We start from the raw sequence: 17,846 nt of genomic DNA on the forward strand, positions 1-17,846 counted from the left end.
CGGTCGCCTGTCGGCGGTGTTTGACACCGTGTCACATAATCTCCTACTAAAAATTCTCGCCTCGAAAGGCAAACAGGGAAAAGCCCTATGCTGGCTCGAATCTTTCCTGTCCGACAGATCGCAATCGGTACGCCTAGGCAATTTTTCATCTATCCCCAGGAAGATCAAATATGGTGTCCCACAGGGGGCATCACTGAGCCCGACATTATTTAATGTCTACGTATCATCTCTGGCAACCATTGGTAAAAAGTGGGGTATCAATATCTGCTCTTATGCGGATGATACTCAACTAATGGTAACCCTAAGCGGCAAGGACGACACCAAAAACAGGCTGCTCAACTGTCTCACCGACTTGTCCAATTGGATGCATAATCACTGCTTAAAGCTAAATGCCGATAAATCGGAGATCCTCCTTTTCGGAAGATCCCAACAGCTTTGGGATAATACCTGGTGGCCACCTGCCCTAGGTGCTCCCCCGGTTCCAACACAGACCGCCAGAAACTTGGGAGTCCTTATTGACAATACCCTGTCTATGAAAAACCATGTTACAAGCCTATGCGGCAAAAGCTTTGCACTGCTAAAAATGTTAAAAAGAGTCTTCCTATGGATACCCGTTGAATGCAGAAAAATACTAGTCCAGTCACTGCTGATAAGCAAACTGAACTATGTGAACTCCCTATTCGTCGGCATGGCAGACTACCTATTTACAAAACTGCAACTGGTCCAGAATGCGGCAGCAAAGGCAGTCTGTAACAGAAAAAAGTATGACTCAACCAAAACTTGTATGAGAACCCTTCATTGGCTTCCAATGAGGCAAAGAGCCTCCTTCAAAATGCTATGCATTACCCATAGGTCACTGCACAACACTGGCCCAAACATCCTAAAAACCAGGATTAATTTTTATGTACCTAACCGGAATCTCCGTTCACAATACACAGCAAGAGCAGCCACCTCACGAGTAAAGAGAACCAGGATGGGCGGTCGCTCCTTCTCCCATTTGGCTGCGAACATCTGGAATGACCTGCCTACAGATCTCAGGCTCACAGACTGCTATCTCACTTTCAGGAAAAAACTGAAAACTTTACTCTTCCCCAAATCCGACATATGCCTCTAGAATCTCTGTACCACCGGGTCACTGACTCTAGTAATCTTAGCGCCGTGATATCCTCCCTAGGAAGAATGTTGCGCTTTATAAGCACAAAATACAAATACAAATACAATCTTCTTACAGTTGTGTTTGTGATGTGATAAATTTAAACTCAGTCCTCCTTTCAACCTCAATTCTAATTTCTCATTATTAAGATTTGGATGTCTATAGAGGTCTACAAACATATATAAACAAGTAATGACATTTTATTACCAATAAAAAATAAGTTTGAAAATGATACATTTTTAGATTATGCCATTTAATTTTCCAGAAATAGTAAAAGATGACAAGCACTGTCAACAGAACCAACATTAGATCTTATAAAAAGATGCTTGAGAGATAAATGACACAAAGTGCAGTGCCTGACATACAAAAATTATGTGACTGAGGTCTTGTAGTCCATTTTCACATAGATCACATATCCTGCCCTTAGGAGGTTTTTAATACAGATGCTTAATTCAATGCATTAAACACCCAAAAGGTGATGGCAAAAATGCTTGCAGGTCGTCTAAACTATGCAATCACACTGGGTATCATTCCACTATATTGTTTTTTACCCATTGTACCACACTAGAAAAAGGTGTGCCTTAAGCAGATCAGTTCTGACCACCTCCTCTTGAGAACATTTCATTCTGAACTGGCAGGTGAGGCCCACTCTAGAAGGGACCTCAGTCAACCCCAGACCAGTTTCCGACTTGATAGGCCTCTTCAGCGAGGAGTAGCTTGAATACTATGGGACAGTGATCAAGGGAACCACGTCTGGGTAACATTTTGCTACTTAGGACATTTCATCAAACACACAAAGGCGAAGTGAGAAATGTTTGCAAATTGTCTAAACCATAGCAATCTCTCTGGATAACATTCCAACCCATTGTTTTTTGCACACTGTGACGCTTGCGTCTCAAGACAGAAACCTGTAAGTTGATATGAATAAGGGTATAGCAATCTGTAGGAGGAGATTTTTGATGATAGACTCACTGGTTTCTGTCTTGACGTCACTGTATGAGCAACATGCATAAAAGATTCAGCATGTGAATTTTATTTTGGTAGGGAGTATGGAAGGGAGAATATCAAAGGGTCAGAATATCATAACCAGAATATTGAGGGACAAAACATTGAAGAGGTAAACAAAACATCTGGAGTTAGGTATAGAAAATCTATTCAAACTTACATTTTGATATTTTGTCGCATGATATTCTGCCCACGATATTGTGACCCTTTGATATGCTGTCTTCAATATTCCTAACCTGTTAATTTCTCGAGGGTGTAAGCATTGACACTGGTATTTGTTGGTCACCACTTTATTCATTTTGTTGGCATGAAGGCAATCTGTGAGAATTAGGATGGGTCTCCGACTATTATCACACCATAGTAAGTCTAATATTGTCACAATGTGAAAGAAAGGACAGAATCACTGACTATAAAGACTATTTAATAGATTCAATCGTATTGCTCTATTAGTGAAATGACATTGTAAAATTGAACCACCAATGTAGTGTGGTTGTGTTCAAATACTGGGACTTTAAACAGTTTTTCAGAAGAATAATTCCTCTGAAGAAGCAGTATGTAGCGTGATATGTATTGGGAGATGTGATCATTTTGACTGACTGTAAAAATGGCTGGATTGAATTATGAATCTCTATTAAAATTGAGATTGCAGAAATCTTTATGGAGAGCTGAGTTTACATTTATCATGTCTAAAACATTAAGAAGATTTGCTCAGTAAGATTTGAAAAACATATACAAAGGAATGAGCAAACACTAAAGGAAATAATTGAATGAATTGTTGTCAGACAGCAGGGGAGTACATGGACATTTCAGGAACTAGGATTCCCAGATAGCTTCACTGAATATAGTACATACAAGCCCAATAAAAAGAGCAAAGTCATATTCTGTTAGAGGCTTAAATTATCACCATATTCCAAGTGAACAAAATTATCACATGCTTAATAGAGTAACACAAAATCACCTTTATGTTAAGATCAACAATTCATTCACATAGATTTTCTTAAACTAATTAATTTAATAAATCCCCTTACAAACCTAAGCAGAAATATGGCTATGTTACCAGAACAATGACCAGTATCTTAATCTAATGAATTCACAATTCCACTTTTTAGTACCTATACAATGCATATAAATTATGACTTAAAACTCTTAGCATGCTTTCAGTTGACTAAATCTGAGAGATATGCCAGATACAAGGGTTAAATGTAAAGGATGGAGCTAGACATGAAAAAGAGAGAGAGGGAAGTCATAGAGATGATTGTAAATACGACTGTTGCATTCCTTGCCAAGATCCGGCAAACTTATTCTCATCATAAACCTACACATATCAATAACAGACTCTACCAAACTTTTCTTCTGCAAATCTTTCACAATATAAGAAGCTAATCCTCTTCACTTCTTCAGCGACATGGATTTCCCAATTTTAACACCATTACCCAGTCAGTCAAACCACTTTATAAGGCTAACCAAAGCCATAAAAGTACACCACAGAGAACAATACATAAAAATAACTGATTAAAAAACATATATGTACATTCGGAGTTCCTTAAAATATACCGCATACAAACAATAAAATAATACCAATAAAAACATATGACATAGTTCAATTAATCATACAGTAAAAGCAAATATATCTATGTATAAAATCAATCCGCACTTTAAAATATTTAGCCTAGTTTCTTCCTATGTCTGACTGCAGCCACCAAGAAGTTCAAAACATTAAAAATCTCCCATGGATTGTTTATCAACTGCAAATATAGCAGGGCAGGTCTGACTTGTACAAATCCCTTCCCCTTAAAAATGAGTCTTAAAAACTTTCTCCTCATAGGGCTAAAATGTTCACAAATCATTGTAAAGTGCATGGTGTCCTGCAAAGAAAAATTATCACAGGTACAAGGACCTAGGGTTTTTACCCTGCTTCAGCACTGCACATCTGCTAAAAGACAATGGAGAAGATTTAAATGGAACTTAATTAGAAGAAATCGATGAAAAGGTTTTGTGATGATTAACAAATACGGTTCAATCCATGGAACTGTCTTTAACAGAAAATGTGCTCTCACTGTGGGTTTGACAATCTCCAATGCCTCCATCTGAGCAGACAGCATATTTAAAAATGGGCTTTAATCCATGGCACATCCTCTTTCACAATTTTTTCCAGAGTAGCAAAGAGTTCCGGTCGCCCCAATTTTCCAAGCATTGACTTGACGTATTGTAACCATTGGATTTTACCAAAGTTGTCCAATGCTAAGCAGTACTTCAGGATTTCTCTGTTCAGTCCCATTTCGGAATTAATCTATGTCTTTAGCCAACAAATTACAGCTCCCATGCCAATTTGATCCTCAACAAAGCCACTGCGCAGCTCTTGGTGAATAGCAAAAGTAGAGGTAGATTTGGGGACCGCCAGGAGATATCTCATAAATTTATTTTCAACATGCTGGAGTACCATTGCGAATTTATATCCCCAAATCACAGACCCATACGATGCTATTGCCATACTTTTAGAGCAGTTCATTTTAAGCAAGGCTTCAAAAGGCTTTGCTCCCAATCGGGAAGCAAAACCTTGAATGGCAGCTATGGACCTCGACATAACAAGTTTTTTAGCCCTTAGCTGGGTAATCCATGAGCCTCTTTCATAAAATAAAACTCCCAAATAGGGGAAAGAGGAAACCCTTGACAGCTTGACTCCTTCAAAATAAAAAGTTTAAAATGTTTTTGGCCTCTGCCCCATTGTCATCGTATGCAATTTGGTTTTATTGACAATAAGGTCCAGGGATTGCATAAAAGATCCAAAGGAATCCAAACGTTTCTGCAGACCAACTGCAGTGCGGGCCAAAAGAACTACATCATCCGAATAACCCTGTCCCCTATACGTGGAATATCTAAAGTGGAGGTGCTAAGAGAGGTATTTAAATTATTTACATATAATAAGAAAAACAGTGGGGTTAAAATACAACTCTGACGAACAACTTTGTCAATTTTAAAGTGATTCGTGCATATACCATCTTGACTGACTCTGACCCTAGCATAAAGATCCTTATGGAGATCTGCTAAGAAATAGACTAAACAGTGGTCCATCCCCATGTCCATCAATATTGACATATAGCCATGTCTGAACTGGGGTGGCTGAGTGAGCTAAAGAATGGTGATGGATTAAACCCAGATCAGTTGACTGGGGGTGAGTGTTTGATTTGCTCAAAAGCTCCGTCCATCACCCTTGACCGATCTCACCAATCTCCGCCCGATTTCACTGCTCCCGGCTTTAGGTAAAATCACGGAACATCTTGTCCACAACGAACTGAAACGTTATCTGGACGATAACAACCTCCTTCACCCCCAACAATCCGGTTTCCGCCCCAAGCATTCAACAGAAACTGCTCTCATCGAACTATCAGACACCATTAAAACCTTACAAGACCAGAGAAAAAACTCCATCCTTATCCTTCTCGACCTAACGGCGGCGTTTGACACCGTCTCCCACACCATCCTCATCAACAGACTCAGGGACATCGGGATCTGCGACTCCGCCCTAGCCTGGATTACGTCTTTTCTCTCCGACCGCTCACAAACTGTCACGCTTGGCCCGTTCCATTCCAAAGACAAACAGGTCCTCTCAGGTGTCCCACAAGGATCCATCCTAAGCCCTCTCCTTTTTAACGTTTATCTCATCCCTCTCCTCAATCTGATAGAATCATTCGGCATACCTGTCACTTCGTATGCCGATGATACACAGCTCATTGTGCCCCTGGACAAACTTTCTACCAAAGCCGAGCTTAACCTGAAACACTGCCTGACCGAAGTATTCCGATGGATGGACACAAACCACCTGAAATGTAATTCAAACAAAACAGAGATCCTCCCCATTGGCACTAATATCTCCTTTTGTCCAGCGTTATGGTGGCCGGAAAATTCTGTTGCCCCCCCCAGACTGTGTCTTCGGCCAGGAACCTCGGCGTAATCTTTGATTCTGACCTCTCCTTTGATCAACATGTCAGAACCGTCGCAGGCAAATGCTTCGGAATGATCAGATCCCTGAGAAAGTTCTTCGACCTCCTTCCCATCAATGCCAGAAAGACGGTGACAGTCGCGCTCATAATCTCGCGATTAGACTACTGTAACGGTCTGCTTGCTGGAGTCAAAAAGAGCACCCTCCTAAAAATGCAAAGCGTTCTTCACACAGCTGCCCGTCTCGTTCTGGGCTTACCCCGCAGATCCTCCATCTCCGCAGCACTTCACTCTCTTCACTGGCTCCCCCTACACAAAAGGATTTTATTCAAAATCCTGACTATAGCCTTTCGTGCCTACAATAAGACAGGCCCCAAATACCTCACCAGGCGCTTCCCCCACTATGTGCCTAGACGGCACCTTCGTTCTACCAATGACAACCTTATCCTCATCCCGAAATACAACCTGAAAACCAAAGGAGAAAAGACCCTCAGCTTCCTTGCTTCTAAAGCCTGGAACAAATTACCCAAAACTCTCAGACAGCAAACCCAGGAAAAATCTTTTAGAAAGCTGTTAAAAACATGGATCTTCAACCTCCCGGATGACTATTCCAAAACCTCCATCTAATCCTCCTGGACTGGTCCATTTAGGTTCTAAGCGCCAAGATGCTCCCTCCGGAGCGAACGTCGCGCTCTAGAAATACCACACAAATATCAAATATCAAATATCCCCTTTTGTATCGCTTTGTTCGCCCTAAGTGTGGCAGGGTATGCTCAGACATGAGTCCCTTGCTCACTTGGCCACTGGATTCAAGATAGCCTGGCTGATGAGGATTATGAATCCGAAATCGGTCCCAGGATGCTTGTTTCCGGTCCAGGGAAGACATGGCTTGGCAGTTCGGGCTGGACTGTTCCCATGAGGCACAGGGTCAGACTGATTTGCATATAGCCATGTCTGAACTGGGGTGGCTGAGTGAGCTAAAGAATGGTGATGGATTAAACCCAGATCAGTTGACTGGGGGTGAGTGTTTGATTTGCTCAAACGCTCCGTCCATCATCCCCTTTTGTATCGCATCAATATTGACCATCATTACCCTCATAGATATTCTGATGAGATCTATAAATAATATATCCTACAATTTAGGCTATTTAATTTATGGCTTTCTTACTTAATGAAACTCATCCAGGAACCAAAATGGTGAAACAACTTGTACTGATTTTGTACTTTTCAACCAATTGCTATCCTCAAGGCCTGAAGCTCAGGATGTTGTGGATTTTTACCATAGACTGAAAATGTGAGTCATCAAATAACAAATAAATCTTATAGTGTTTACCTTAACAATACAAAACAATGAAGGATGGAATGCTGAACATTGTCAAACTTTCACCCCCAGTCACAGATCTGGATTAAATCCATTGTTTTTTGCTCACCATGCCACCCGAGTTTGGACCCAGCCATATGCAAATCAGTCTTAACCTTGCTCCTCCTGGGAAAAATCCATCCTGATTGTCAGACCAGGTCCTCCCTGGACCGTAAAACAAGCATCCTGAGGCCTGTTTCGGGGTATCACCCACATCAGCCAGGCTGGAGTGAATCCAGTGGCATAGTGACCATGGAACCCAAGATTTGGCATACCCTTTCCACATACGGCACGTGTTTGCCACATTTTTCATGTTAGACTTCATGTTATATGAGCACCCTTTATAATGTGACAATCATTGAATTTATTTATCAATTCTATAACTGGAGTAATTTTTTCATTTATTTTTAAACTTTATCCTTCATGATCAGAACAAATGACTGCTTGCACGACTAAGGACTGGGTTGGTAATGCTGCCTCCTTTGTTTAGCTTTAAGCCTGAATACCAATAGTTGAATAATAGGGCACTAGGGGGCTGATTAGGATAGCAGGCCTGTTGAAAACGGGACTGCTCAAAAGGCTGTCGGCAGTTCTGACATAGGCATTATGATACGGCCTATACTTTGCATTGTGGCAGGTGCTGCTGGCTGCAGCACTTGCCACAATCTAAAATAGGGACACCTGTCACATCGCTGCACTATGTGGCAGGCACCCTGTGGTGCCTGCCACGTAGTGCAGGGATATGCAGGCCCATTTATGTATGCCCAAATTCATGGGCCTGCCTTTTCATGGTGGGTTAACCGCCAAGAAAAGGCTGGCAGAAAGGGACATTGTAATCCCTATCACCGCCACGATGGTAGGAAATACAACCCCCTCCGCTGCACCGGCGGGCTCAAGGAGCCTGTCGGATGCGTGGCTTTCGGTCTTGCCGACCCCCAGCCATCCGCCCGCCATTGAAAAATGGTGGGCGGATAAGATGGTTCCGATGGCGGTGGGACTGCCACTGACAGGCTGTCCGTGGCAGTCCCACCAGCATCATAATCGGCCCCTAGGTGTCCTTCCAGGAACTACACATCTGTGACTCCCCCGAAAAGACACTTCAAAGTAAATGTTAAAAGTCACCTTTTTATTTTTTCCTTTTCATTTTGTGTAGGTACCTCTGAATTAGAAGGTCCCTTTTCATTTGAGAGCCTTACATCTCATAAAGGTACATGGAGTGCATGTGTAGGTAGGAAGGGATACATACACAGCCCTGATGAAGGTTACAGACCTGGATGGACCCTTAGTGAGGGCCAAAACATGTTGGCAAAAACCAGGGGCAATTCAGATACTAATGCTCAAATAAAATCCTGTATCTGTTTTTAATCATGCTCACGGTGCCGTATTAATAAAAAGGAATTCTTTTCTGGTATACCATGAGGCATTTTTTGTATATTTTACCTTTCTGGATCCCTGCTTTAGCCAGAGAATTACTTTATATAAGAACTTCTTATTTTGGTATAGTTTGTCCTGGTGCTATTCCCCTACCAGGGTGTGGATAGAGGTCAATGATGAAACATGACACTATTTAGTGGGTAAGGAGTCTATTCCAAAATCCTTGGATGTCTTAGTTAGACCTTCAAGTGTTTTTTTTCTTTCTCTTGCTCTCTTTCGCCTAGTTGCCCTTTTTTGTATGGGATACAACTAGGTCTGTTTTCTCTCGCTCTCCCTTTGTGATAATGAATATGCTATAGGACTCCTCCCATTCCTAACTACCCACTCTATTATCTTGGCATCCCCTACCTGGGAGACACCTTCAGTGCACTTTCACAGATTACAAACAATGCATACAAAGAAAACAAGCACAATACAGTTAAAACAGTTTGCCTTCACCTAAATGTATTTCAACATGCATACTCTGTCCGGTTGGATCACCAGGTCTAGCACATTGCCGTGCTGCCCCAATTCACCTACACAAATGTCTCCCTTACCTCTGGCACCTGGGATCATCTTGTGGAGTCCAGTCCAGCGCCTGCCCTGCTCCTCGAGTGAAGACATTTCCCAGTCAGTGCATTAGTTTTTGTAAAATAAAATATACACTTGGGATAAGGCATAGAAGTGTAACACATGTTTAATGCAAAAATAGCCAGAAGCAGTAAAATAAGCAAAGACAGAAACATCAGATGAACTGACCAGCGGTTCGGCCTCTGGTCAGTTGTAGTATATAATGGTAAAATCCATGCATTTCGGTGCTACCTGTATAGTATTTTTTTTTATGTAAGTGAATTGAAATGGTGGTTCTTGATGGAACAAAACTGCAAATAGAGGCAAATAAGCAGATAGAAAACTCCTCTAGTAGGAAGGATGTGAGACGACCTTGGGTGAGAGTATCAGTTTTCTCGAGCAAAAGGCTGTGCCAATTTCATAATGAAGCTTCACTTACGTGTAACTAAAATGTGCAATGTACAACAAATGAAAGTTGATTAAAAAATATATGTAAATGTGTACTAATGCTAAGGGCTTAGTGGACTTCAAACAGATATAAAAGCGAAATCACAATTATTTATACAAACAGTGTGATATGTGTAAAATCCACATCCTAAAGTGCAAGTTGAACCAGGTTAGGACCAAGCCATGATGCTCAAAGAGCATTCTGCCTTTGCTCATGTAGCTTTTCATAAAAGGTTTGCTGAGCCACACCAAATTGTCCAATAGCACGCATTCTGTTTTCATGGAATATTATTCACAACTGTGATTAAGAAAGTCATTTTCAGAAAAAAGGAGGATTATGAATCATTGGTCAGCCCACAGTGACAACCACAACCCAACAATCACAGCAATACATGGTTAAGATGGCTTCAATAAATGTATTTTAACAGATAAAAAGTATATGAGAGGCTTTATAATGCTACCTAAAAAATGTAGAGAACTGAAATGAAATGAAATGAAAAATGAATTTATAAAGCGCTACAGTTGCCCTGAGGCGTCCAGGCGCTGGCAATTATAAGTGCAGGCAGACCAAAAGAAATGTGACCAGGGTAGCTGCAACAACATTGTTATAAAGAGCAAATCACCATGTTGCAAAGCAACTCTCATGTCAAGGCAGTAATAGGGGGGCCGATTCACAGAACTAATCTAAGATAAAATCATAAACTTACTACTTTTGGTATTCACAGAAGGCATTTAGTAGAAATAAAGGTAGGACTCCTAACTTTACTACTAATAAACTGAGACAAAATCCTAACTACGACTTTTGGTATTCACAAAAGGCATTTAGTAGTAGTAAAGTTAGGAGTCCTAACTTTACTACTACTAAATGCCTTCTCTGTATACCGAAAGTAGTATGTTTAGGATTTTATATCAGTTTAGTAGAAGTAAAGTTAAGACTTAGTACTACCACTAAATGCCTTCTGTGAATACTGAAAGTAGTAAGTTTAGGATTTTATCTCAGATTAGTTCTGTGAATCAGCCCTAAAGTGATGTGATGTTTGGGACAATGCTGTCTGTGATTCAATCAATCAATCAAGAAATTTGTATAGCGCGCTACTCACCCGGAGGGTCTCAAGGCGCTTGGGGGGTGGGGGGGAGGTCTGCTACTGCTCGAACAGCCAGGTCTTGAGTTGCTTCCTGAAGGAGAGGTGGTCTTGGGTCAGACGGAGGTGGATGGGGAGGGAGTTCCACGTCTTGGCTGCCAGGTAGGAGAAGGATCTTCCTCCCATGGTGGCCTTTCGGATGCGTGGAACGGCGACGAGGGCATGGCTGGTCGATCGTAGCTGACGGGCAGGAGTGTAGAAGGTCAGGCATTGAGGTACCTGGGGCCCAGGTCGTGGAGGGCCTTGTGTGCGTGGGTGAGGAGTCGGAACGTGATTCTCTTATTGACGGGGAGCCAGTGGAGGTCTCTCAGGTGTCCGGAGATGTGGCTGTGATGGGGGATGTCCAGGATAAGTCGTGCTGAGGCGTTCTGGATTCGTTGAAGTCTTTTCTGAAGTTTGGCTGTGGTTCCGGTGTAGAGGGTGTTCCCGTAGTCCAGTCGGCTGGTGACGAGGGCCTGGGTGACAGTTTTCCTGGTTTCGGTGGGGATCCAGCGGAAGATCTTACGGAGCATGCGTAGGATGTTGAAACAAGATGATGAGATGGCGTTGACTTGTCTGGTCATCGAGAGTGAGGAGTCCAGGATGAATCCCAGGTTGCGTGCGTGGTCCGTTGGTTTGGGTGCGCTGCCCAGGGCAGGGGGCCACCAGGAGTCATCCCATGCAGAGGGTGAAGATCCGAGGATGAGGACTTCCGTCTTGTCCGAGTTCAGTTTCAGGCAGCTGTTCATCATCCATTCGGCTACGTCTTTCATCCCTTCGTGTAGGTTGGTTCTGGCGGTGGCTGGGTCGTTGGTGAGGGAGAGGATCAGCTGGGTGTCGTCGGCGTAGGAGATGATGTTGAGGTTGTGTTGGCGTGCGATGGCCCCGAGGGGGCTCATGTAGACGTTGAAGAGGGTGGGGCTGAGTGATGATCCTTGTGGTACGCCGCAGATGACTTCGGTGGCCTCGGATCTGAACAGGGGGAGGCGGACTCTCTGTGTTCTTCCTCCGAGGAATGAGATGATCCATTCTAGAGCCTTCTCTTGGATTCCGATGTTGCTCAGGCGCTGCACTAGGGTGCGGTGGCAGACAGTGTCGAATGCTGCGGAGAGGTCCAGGAGGATGAGGGCCACTGTTTCCCCGTTGTCGAGCAGGGCTCAGATGTCGTCAGTGGCTGCGATGAGGGCGGTCTCAGTGCTGTGGTTGGCTCGGAAGCCGGACTGCGAGTGGTCGAGGGATCCGTTCGTCTCGAGGAAGGCGGTGAGCTGTCTGTTGACGGTCTTCTCGATGACTTTGGCAGGGAACGGGAGGAGCGAGATGGGGCAGTAGTTCTTGAGGTCGGTGGGGTCTGCTGATGGCTTCTTCAGGAGGGCGCTGAGTTCGGCATGCTTCCAGCTCTCCGGGAAGGTGGCGGTGTTGAAGGAGCAGTTGATGATGTCCCGGAGTTGGGGTGCGATGACGGAGTCGGCCTTGTTGAAGACGTGGTGGGGGCATGGGTTGGTTGGTGATCCAGAGTGGATGGTGTTCATCGTGTGGATGGTGTCTTCGGTGCTGACTGGGGTCCAGGCGCGGAGGGTGGTGGAGCGGGGCGTTGGTTCGGTGGTTGGGTGCGTGGTCTGTGCGCCGAAGCTGTTGTGTATGTCGGCGATCTTGCTGTGGAAGAACGAGGCGAGCGAGTCGCAGAGTTCTTGCGAGGGGGTGACGTCGTTGGTTCCGGCGCTGGGGTTGGAGAGCTCTTTGATGATGCTGAAGAGTTCCTTGCTGTTGTGTGCATTGTTGTCTAGTCGTTCCTTGAATGCCGTCTTCTTGGTGGTGTGGATCAGCTGGTGGTGTTTGCGGGTGGCGTGCTTGAGGGCAGTCCTGTTGTCTGTAGACGGGTCTTTTCGCCAGGCTTTCTCGAGGGTACGGCAGTTCTTCTTGGACTTCTTGAGATCGTCATTGAACCAGGAGATTTTTCTGCTGCCGGGTCTGATGGGATGGTTTTTCAGGGGTGCCAGGTCGTTGGCGCAGTTGGTGATCCACTGTGTGAGGTTGTTGGCTGCTTGGTTGGGGTTCGTTGAGCTGGCGGGAGGGTTCTGGTTCAGGGATGTGGTGAGCTGGTCGGTGGTGATCTTGTTCCAGCTCCTGCGGGGAACCTGTTGCGGGTGGTGGTGAGTCGTGGTCCTTCTGAAGCTGAAGTGGACGCAGCTGTGGTCTATCCAGTGGAGTCTGGTGGAGTGGCCGAAGGAGACGTACTTGCTGGAGGAGAAGATTGGGTCCAGCGTGTGGCCAGCGTAGTGGGTGGGGGTGTTCACCAGTTGCTTAAGTCTGAGGTTGGCGAGGTTGTCCAGCAGGGTGGTGTTGTTGTTGTCGTTGTTGTTCTCCAGGTGGAAGTTAAGGTCCCCTAGGAGGATGTAGTCGGCGGAGGGGAGGGCGTGTGGGCTGATGAAGTCTGCGATGTCTTCGCTGAATTGTGTGCGAGGTCCTGGGGGTCTGTAGATGAGGGTGACTCTGAGGGTGGTCTTGGGGTCGGTGTGAATCTGGAAGTGAAGATGTTTGGCGGCTGTGAGGGTGTCCTCGGAGCTGGTCGTGATGCGGATGGTGTTCTTGTGGACGATGGCGATACCTCCTCCTGTCTGGTTGACGCGGTCCCTCCGGGTGATCTTGTATCCGTCCGGGATGGCGATGGCGATGTCGGGCGCTGAGGAGGTGTTCATCCAGGTTTCCGTGAGGAAGGCGACGTCTGGCGATGTGGTGTCGAGGAGGTTCCAGAGTTCCACAGCGTGTCTGTGGATGGAGCGGGTGTTGAGCAGGATGCAGTTCAGGTGGTTGCTGCTGGTGCTTGGCTTGGCGGGTGTGGGTGCGGTGCAGGTCCGAATGCAGGAGAACTTGCAGGATTGGCAGGTGAAGGGTCCGTGGGTGCGTCTCGGGGTGGCTCGGTAGCAGTTGGGGGTCCGGCCGGTGTTGAGTGCGTTGAGGGTGGCGTCGTCGTAAGTCCGGCGGGTGGGGTGGCTTCTGCGGGGGCCAGGGGTTCTGGCGCTGGGCGCGGTCCAGGCATAGACGGGCGCAGACGGGCTTGCCTTTGGCGCGCCTTCGGCGCACCATTGGCGTACCCGCTGCGCGCGTCCGCTGCGCGGTTGCCCTGGGGGCGTCATAAGAGGGGAGGAGGGGAGGGCGGGGCCGCACGGGAGGCAGCGGTGGGAAAAACGGGGCTGAGGAGCCCGGCGGATGAACCACTCACTCGGGGGTACAGAAGAGAGAATGGGGAGGGCAGGCACACGGGCACTCAGGCAGTCCAGGCGGGGGTACAGAAAAAAGAGAATGGGGCAAGCAGGCACACGGGGGCACTCAGTCCAGGCGCAGGCAGTCCAGGCGGCGCTCGATCAGGGTGGGAGAGCGCCGATCTGGAGGGAGGAGCAGGAGGCAAGAAGACTGGCAGGCGGAGCAGCAGCGGTGGGGAAGTGACCTACCCGAGGGTTATGTCAGGTGATTGGTCAGTTTTCTTCAGGGGTCTTTCTGTTGTTTCTCTCTGCAGTTTCTTCTATGCTGCTTCCTGGAGTGTACAAGTCGGCCTGGTGAGCCAACCAGAGACGCAGATCCTGTGGAATCGTGTGGAAAAAATTATATATCACAGTAAATACAAGCCAAACTCAATGACCAACGACATCGCATTGATGAAGTTAACAGTACCGCTTGCATTCAACGGCAAGTAATCGCAGTCTTTCACTTTAGGTTGTTATTTTGTCATTGAGCTGATGGTTGTAATTTTATTTTAAGCCAGGGTGAGTGGGCCCTAAGGCTTGCACTCAGTGTGCAGGAATAATTATGACGCACTGCATTTCATCTGACAGGTGATTGTAGGGCGGTGTCTATATGTTTTGTGTGAAATCTGATGCCATTTGTTGTCTGGAGGTGCATGTTGCATCATCTCTATGTGATTGTCACCATATTTGTGCCTGTGACTAATGCCAGTATCACATGGATTTCAAAACACTTTCATTTTGTGTTTACATCCTTCAGAGCAGAAGCCCATCAAAATAGTATTCTGGTTATGGGAACATGTCTCAAAAATACAAACCATATTGGGGCAAAATGATTTTTATATGACATGTTCCCTTTATGCGTGTTTTAAACACGACTCATGTCTACATTCACCTACATGAATGTATTCCGAACCTGTACCGCGGTAACAGGTTTCGAAATTTATAACACTCAAAAAAGTTGTTAGGCTAAGTGTTGCAGACATGTATGACTTTCTACCTAACTTTGCAAATTATCAGGAAGAACTTTTGTGAACTTTCCAGGTCTCTGACTGGCTTTCCTGTAGTCCATTTAGCCCCTTATTCTGGGAGTCGTGTGGTAATTTCGCATGTATGTATTACCTTGGCATTTGTATAGGGCAAAACTAGCTCGGAAGTAAGGGAGCTTTGCACTTTATGTGGGATGTTAAGAGGTGAGAGTGGAGATGCAGGGGCTCTAAGAAGGGGTGAACAAATAACAAAGCCTCATTAACAAGTAAATGGTCTTTTAAAGACCTGTGAAGTGCTCGGGTGTGGCTGTGTGTGCCCGGCTGCCACACACGACGGGCCAAAGCCCTTTCGGCCCTATGGGCGTTGCGTGCCTGACTTACATTACATTTCACAATGTTTAGTCAGCAGGAGATTGTGATTTGCCCAGAATCACACGTTGTTATCTCATGTGCCTAGACTGGGTTTTGAGTCTCCGTCTTCAGGATCTAAAGTCTGCAGTTTCAACCTCAAGGGCGGGCGCCTCTCCTCGCAACTACAGTTACCAATTCTACAGGGATCGGCGATTTCAGGATGTAAAATTATAATGTGTGAATACAGGAATCTCTCTATGGAAAAGGAGAATTGCAATCAAAATCGGTATTACAATCCAATCTTCACAGGGAATTCCTCAATTCTGGGTCATTTACCAGGGACAAATTCCACCTGTTTTGACCATGTGAAAAGTGATTGAAAGTCAGGTGTAGTAGTACTGCGTACGTTACTGCATTTTCTGTAACACTAGTTTGGGTGGAAACGCCTTTTTCGACTCAAACCAACATTACACTGAGACTCAGACTCAGAATGAGGGCCGATGTGCAGGGTCTACCTGTGACATGTGTATGTGCAAAGTTAAGAAATCTGTGATATTTCACCAGGCACTATTTATTTCTATGTTGTTCAGCCAGAAAACCTTATCAATGTGAACTCTTGTCTTCCTACCTACACCCTCCAGCAATTCCCTGCATTGTTTCAAACTTTAGGCCCCGACTTACATCCAATTTATTGTGGTATAAAGGTAGTGTCAAGTGTGGGAGATGCAGTTCAATGTATGCTATTTCTCACCGAGTTACAACTCTTCTGTGTTCTTTGTCCACCCCCATCTACACCCTTAGGGTGACTTAAAATACTATGGTATATCTTCTGCAGGTGTAGTAGGGTTCCTGTATGTATAACATCTCAGCATGCAAACCTTTGAATCACCGGTCAATTTTGAAAGCCTATTTTGAAATACTTTCCATGCATAACCCTTTCAAATGCGGAGAAAAAGTTGCACAAATCAGGCACACCTTCACTAGAAAATGCTCAAGTTTCAGAAAAAATACTAACTTCACTTTCAAACCTTCAGCAGAACCTACAAACCAAGTAACACCAACTTGAATGAACATGGTTGGATAGAGCTGGGGTTTATGGTTGCTCAGAAAGTTTGCCTCAATACAAACATCAATCCATTTGATCAGTCATGCAAGAAGAACATAATGTAATTAGGTGCTGGAAGGGTCAGAGCAGACATTCAAAGCTTTGGGTATGGTAGGCAGACTTGGAAGAGTTTAAAAGTCTCATAGTGGGGGAGGAGCTACGCTAGCAACCAAGATGGCCGCGTAGGCTCCCGGCTCCGCCGACCTCCTACCCCCGCCGGAATATCCTGCTATCTATCCTGTTTTTGCGCCCAGCCACGGTGTGTATGAACCTGCCGTGAGGTTAATGGTGCTTTCCTGAGATCTCTACCTGCTCCGCGGACGAAGATACGCCGAGTGGAAGTTTGCAGCCTAGATCTGCCCAGAAGCCGGGGTCTCGGGTACTGGCCCATCCGGGTTTCAGTTCAACAACATCGGCTGTGGTGGTGTGACTGGGTCCGGTCTACCGGAGTGGAGGGGGGAAATTTAACCTCGCCTTTCGGACTGATGTGGATGGTGTTTGCTGACTTGCTGAAAGCCGTGGAGGGGTGACAATTCAACGCCTGCAGCTGTGCACGGGGACCCTGCCCGGTGACCCGGTAACGGGCCCGCTGGTGTTCGCTGGGTCTGGATCTTTGCCAGCGTTGGCGGCCTTAGTGTTTTACCGAGGCGATCGTTGGGTCTCCCTCCGTGATCAACCGCTCCCTACTCGCACGCCCCCCTGAGACATCGGGCTTGCCCGGGGAAGCGATCATGATTGAAACTGAGTGTAATAACGTTGAACGGAGTGAAAATCACCCATCGCTACGCACAGTGTTGGCAGCCATTGAGTCTATGCATGTGTCCGTTGAGTACCGTATTCAGAGGATGATGGAGCGCTTGGATGAGATGGAACGGATTGGACCGGACCCTACACCACTACGAAAAACAGATTCAACCGAGACACCCAATATGGCCACTCTGATGAAGAACATAGACCCCCTATCGTATGCGGAACCGGAGCTTTTGTTCAGTGTTTTGGATAATCTGCATAAGCCTGAAGACACCAAGAGACTGTTTAACTCACGATCGCTGCCGACTATGGAAGGACTAACCGATGTACCCACTCCAGAAACTTTTTCCGAACACTGTTCTTGGAATGAAACTGCGCCATTTCCCTGTGCATCTGCGCAGCTA

At 45.7% G+C, this 17,846-nt stretch overlaps 1 protein-coding gene across 1 annotated transcript in view; it reads left to right on the forward strand.

Annotated features, from left to right (window-relative positions):
• The window catches only part of TMPRSS3 (transmembrane serine protease 3), a 232,240-nt gene that overhangs the window by 161,720 nt on the left and 52,674 nt on the right, over positions 1 to 17,846 (forward strand). The window contains exon 11 of the mRNA XM_078658856.1: positions 14,523 to 14,692. Within this exon, the coding sequence (XP_078514982.1) occupies positions 14,523 to 14,692 (170 nt within the window). The remainder of the gene's footprint in view (positions 1 to 14,522; positions 14,693 to 17,846) is intronic.

This window comes from Lissotriton helveticus, chromosome 8 (assembly GCF_964261635.1).
Source record: "Lissotriton helveticus chromosome 8, aLisHel1.1, whole genome shotgun sequence".
In the NCBI taxonomy this organism is placed as follows: domain Eukaryota; kingdom Metazoa; phylum Chordata; class Amphibia; order Caudata; family Salamandridae; genus Lissotriton; species Lissotriton helveticus.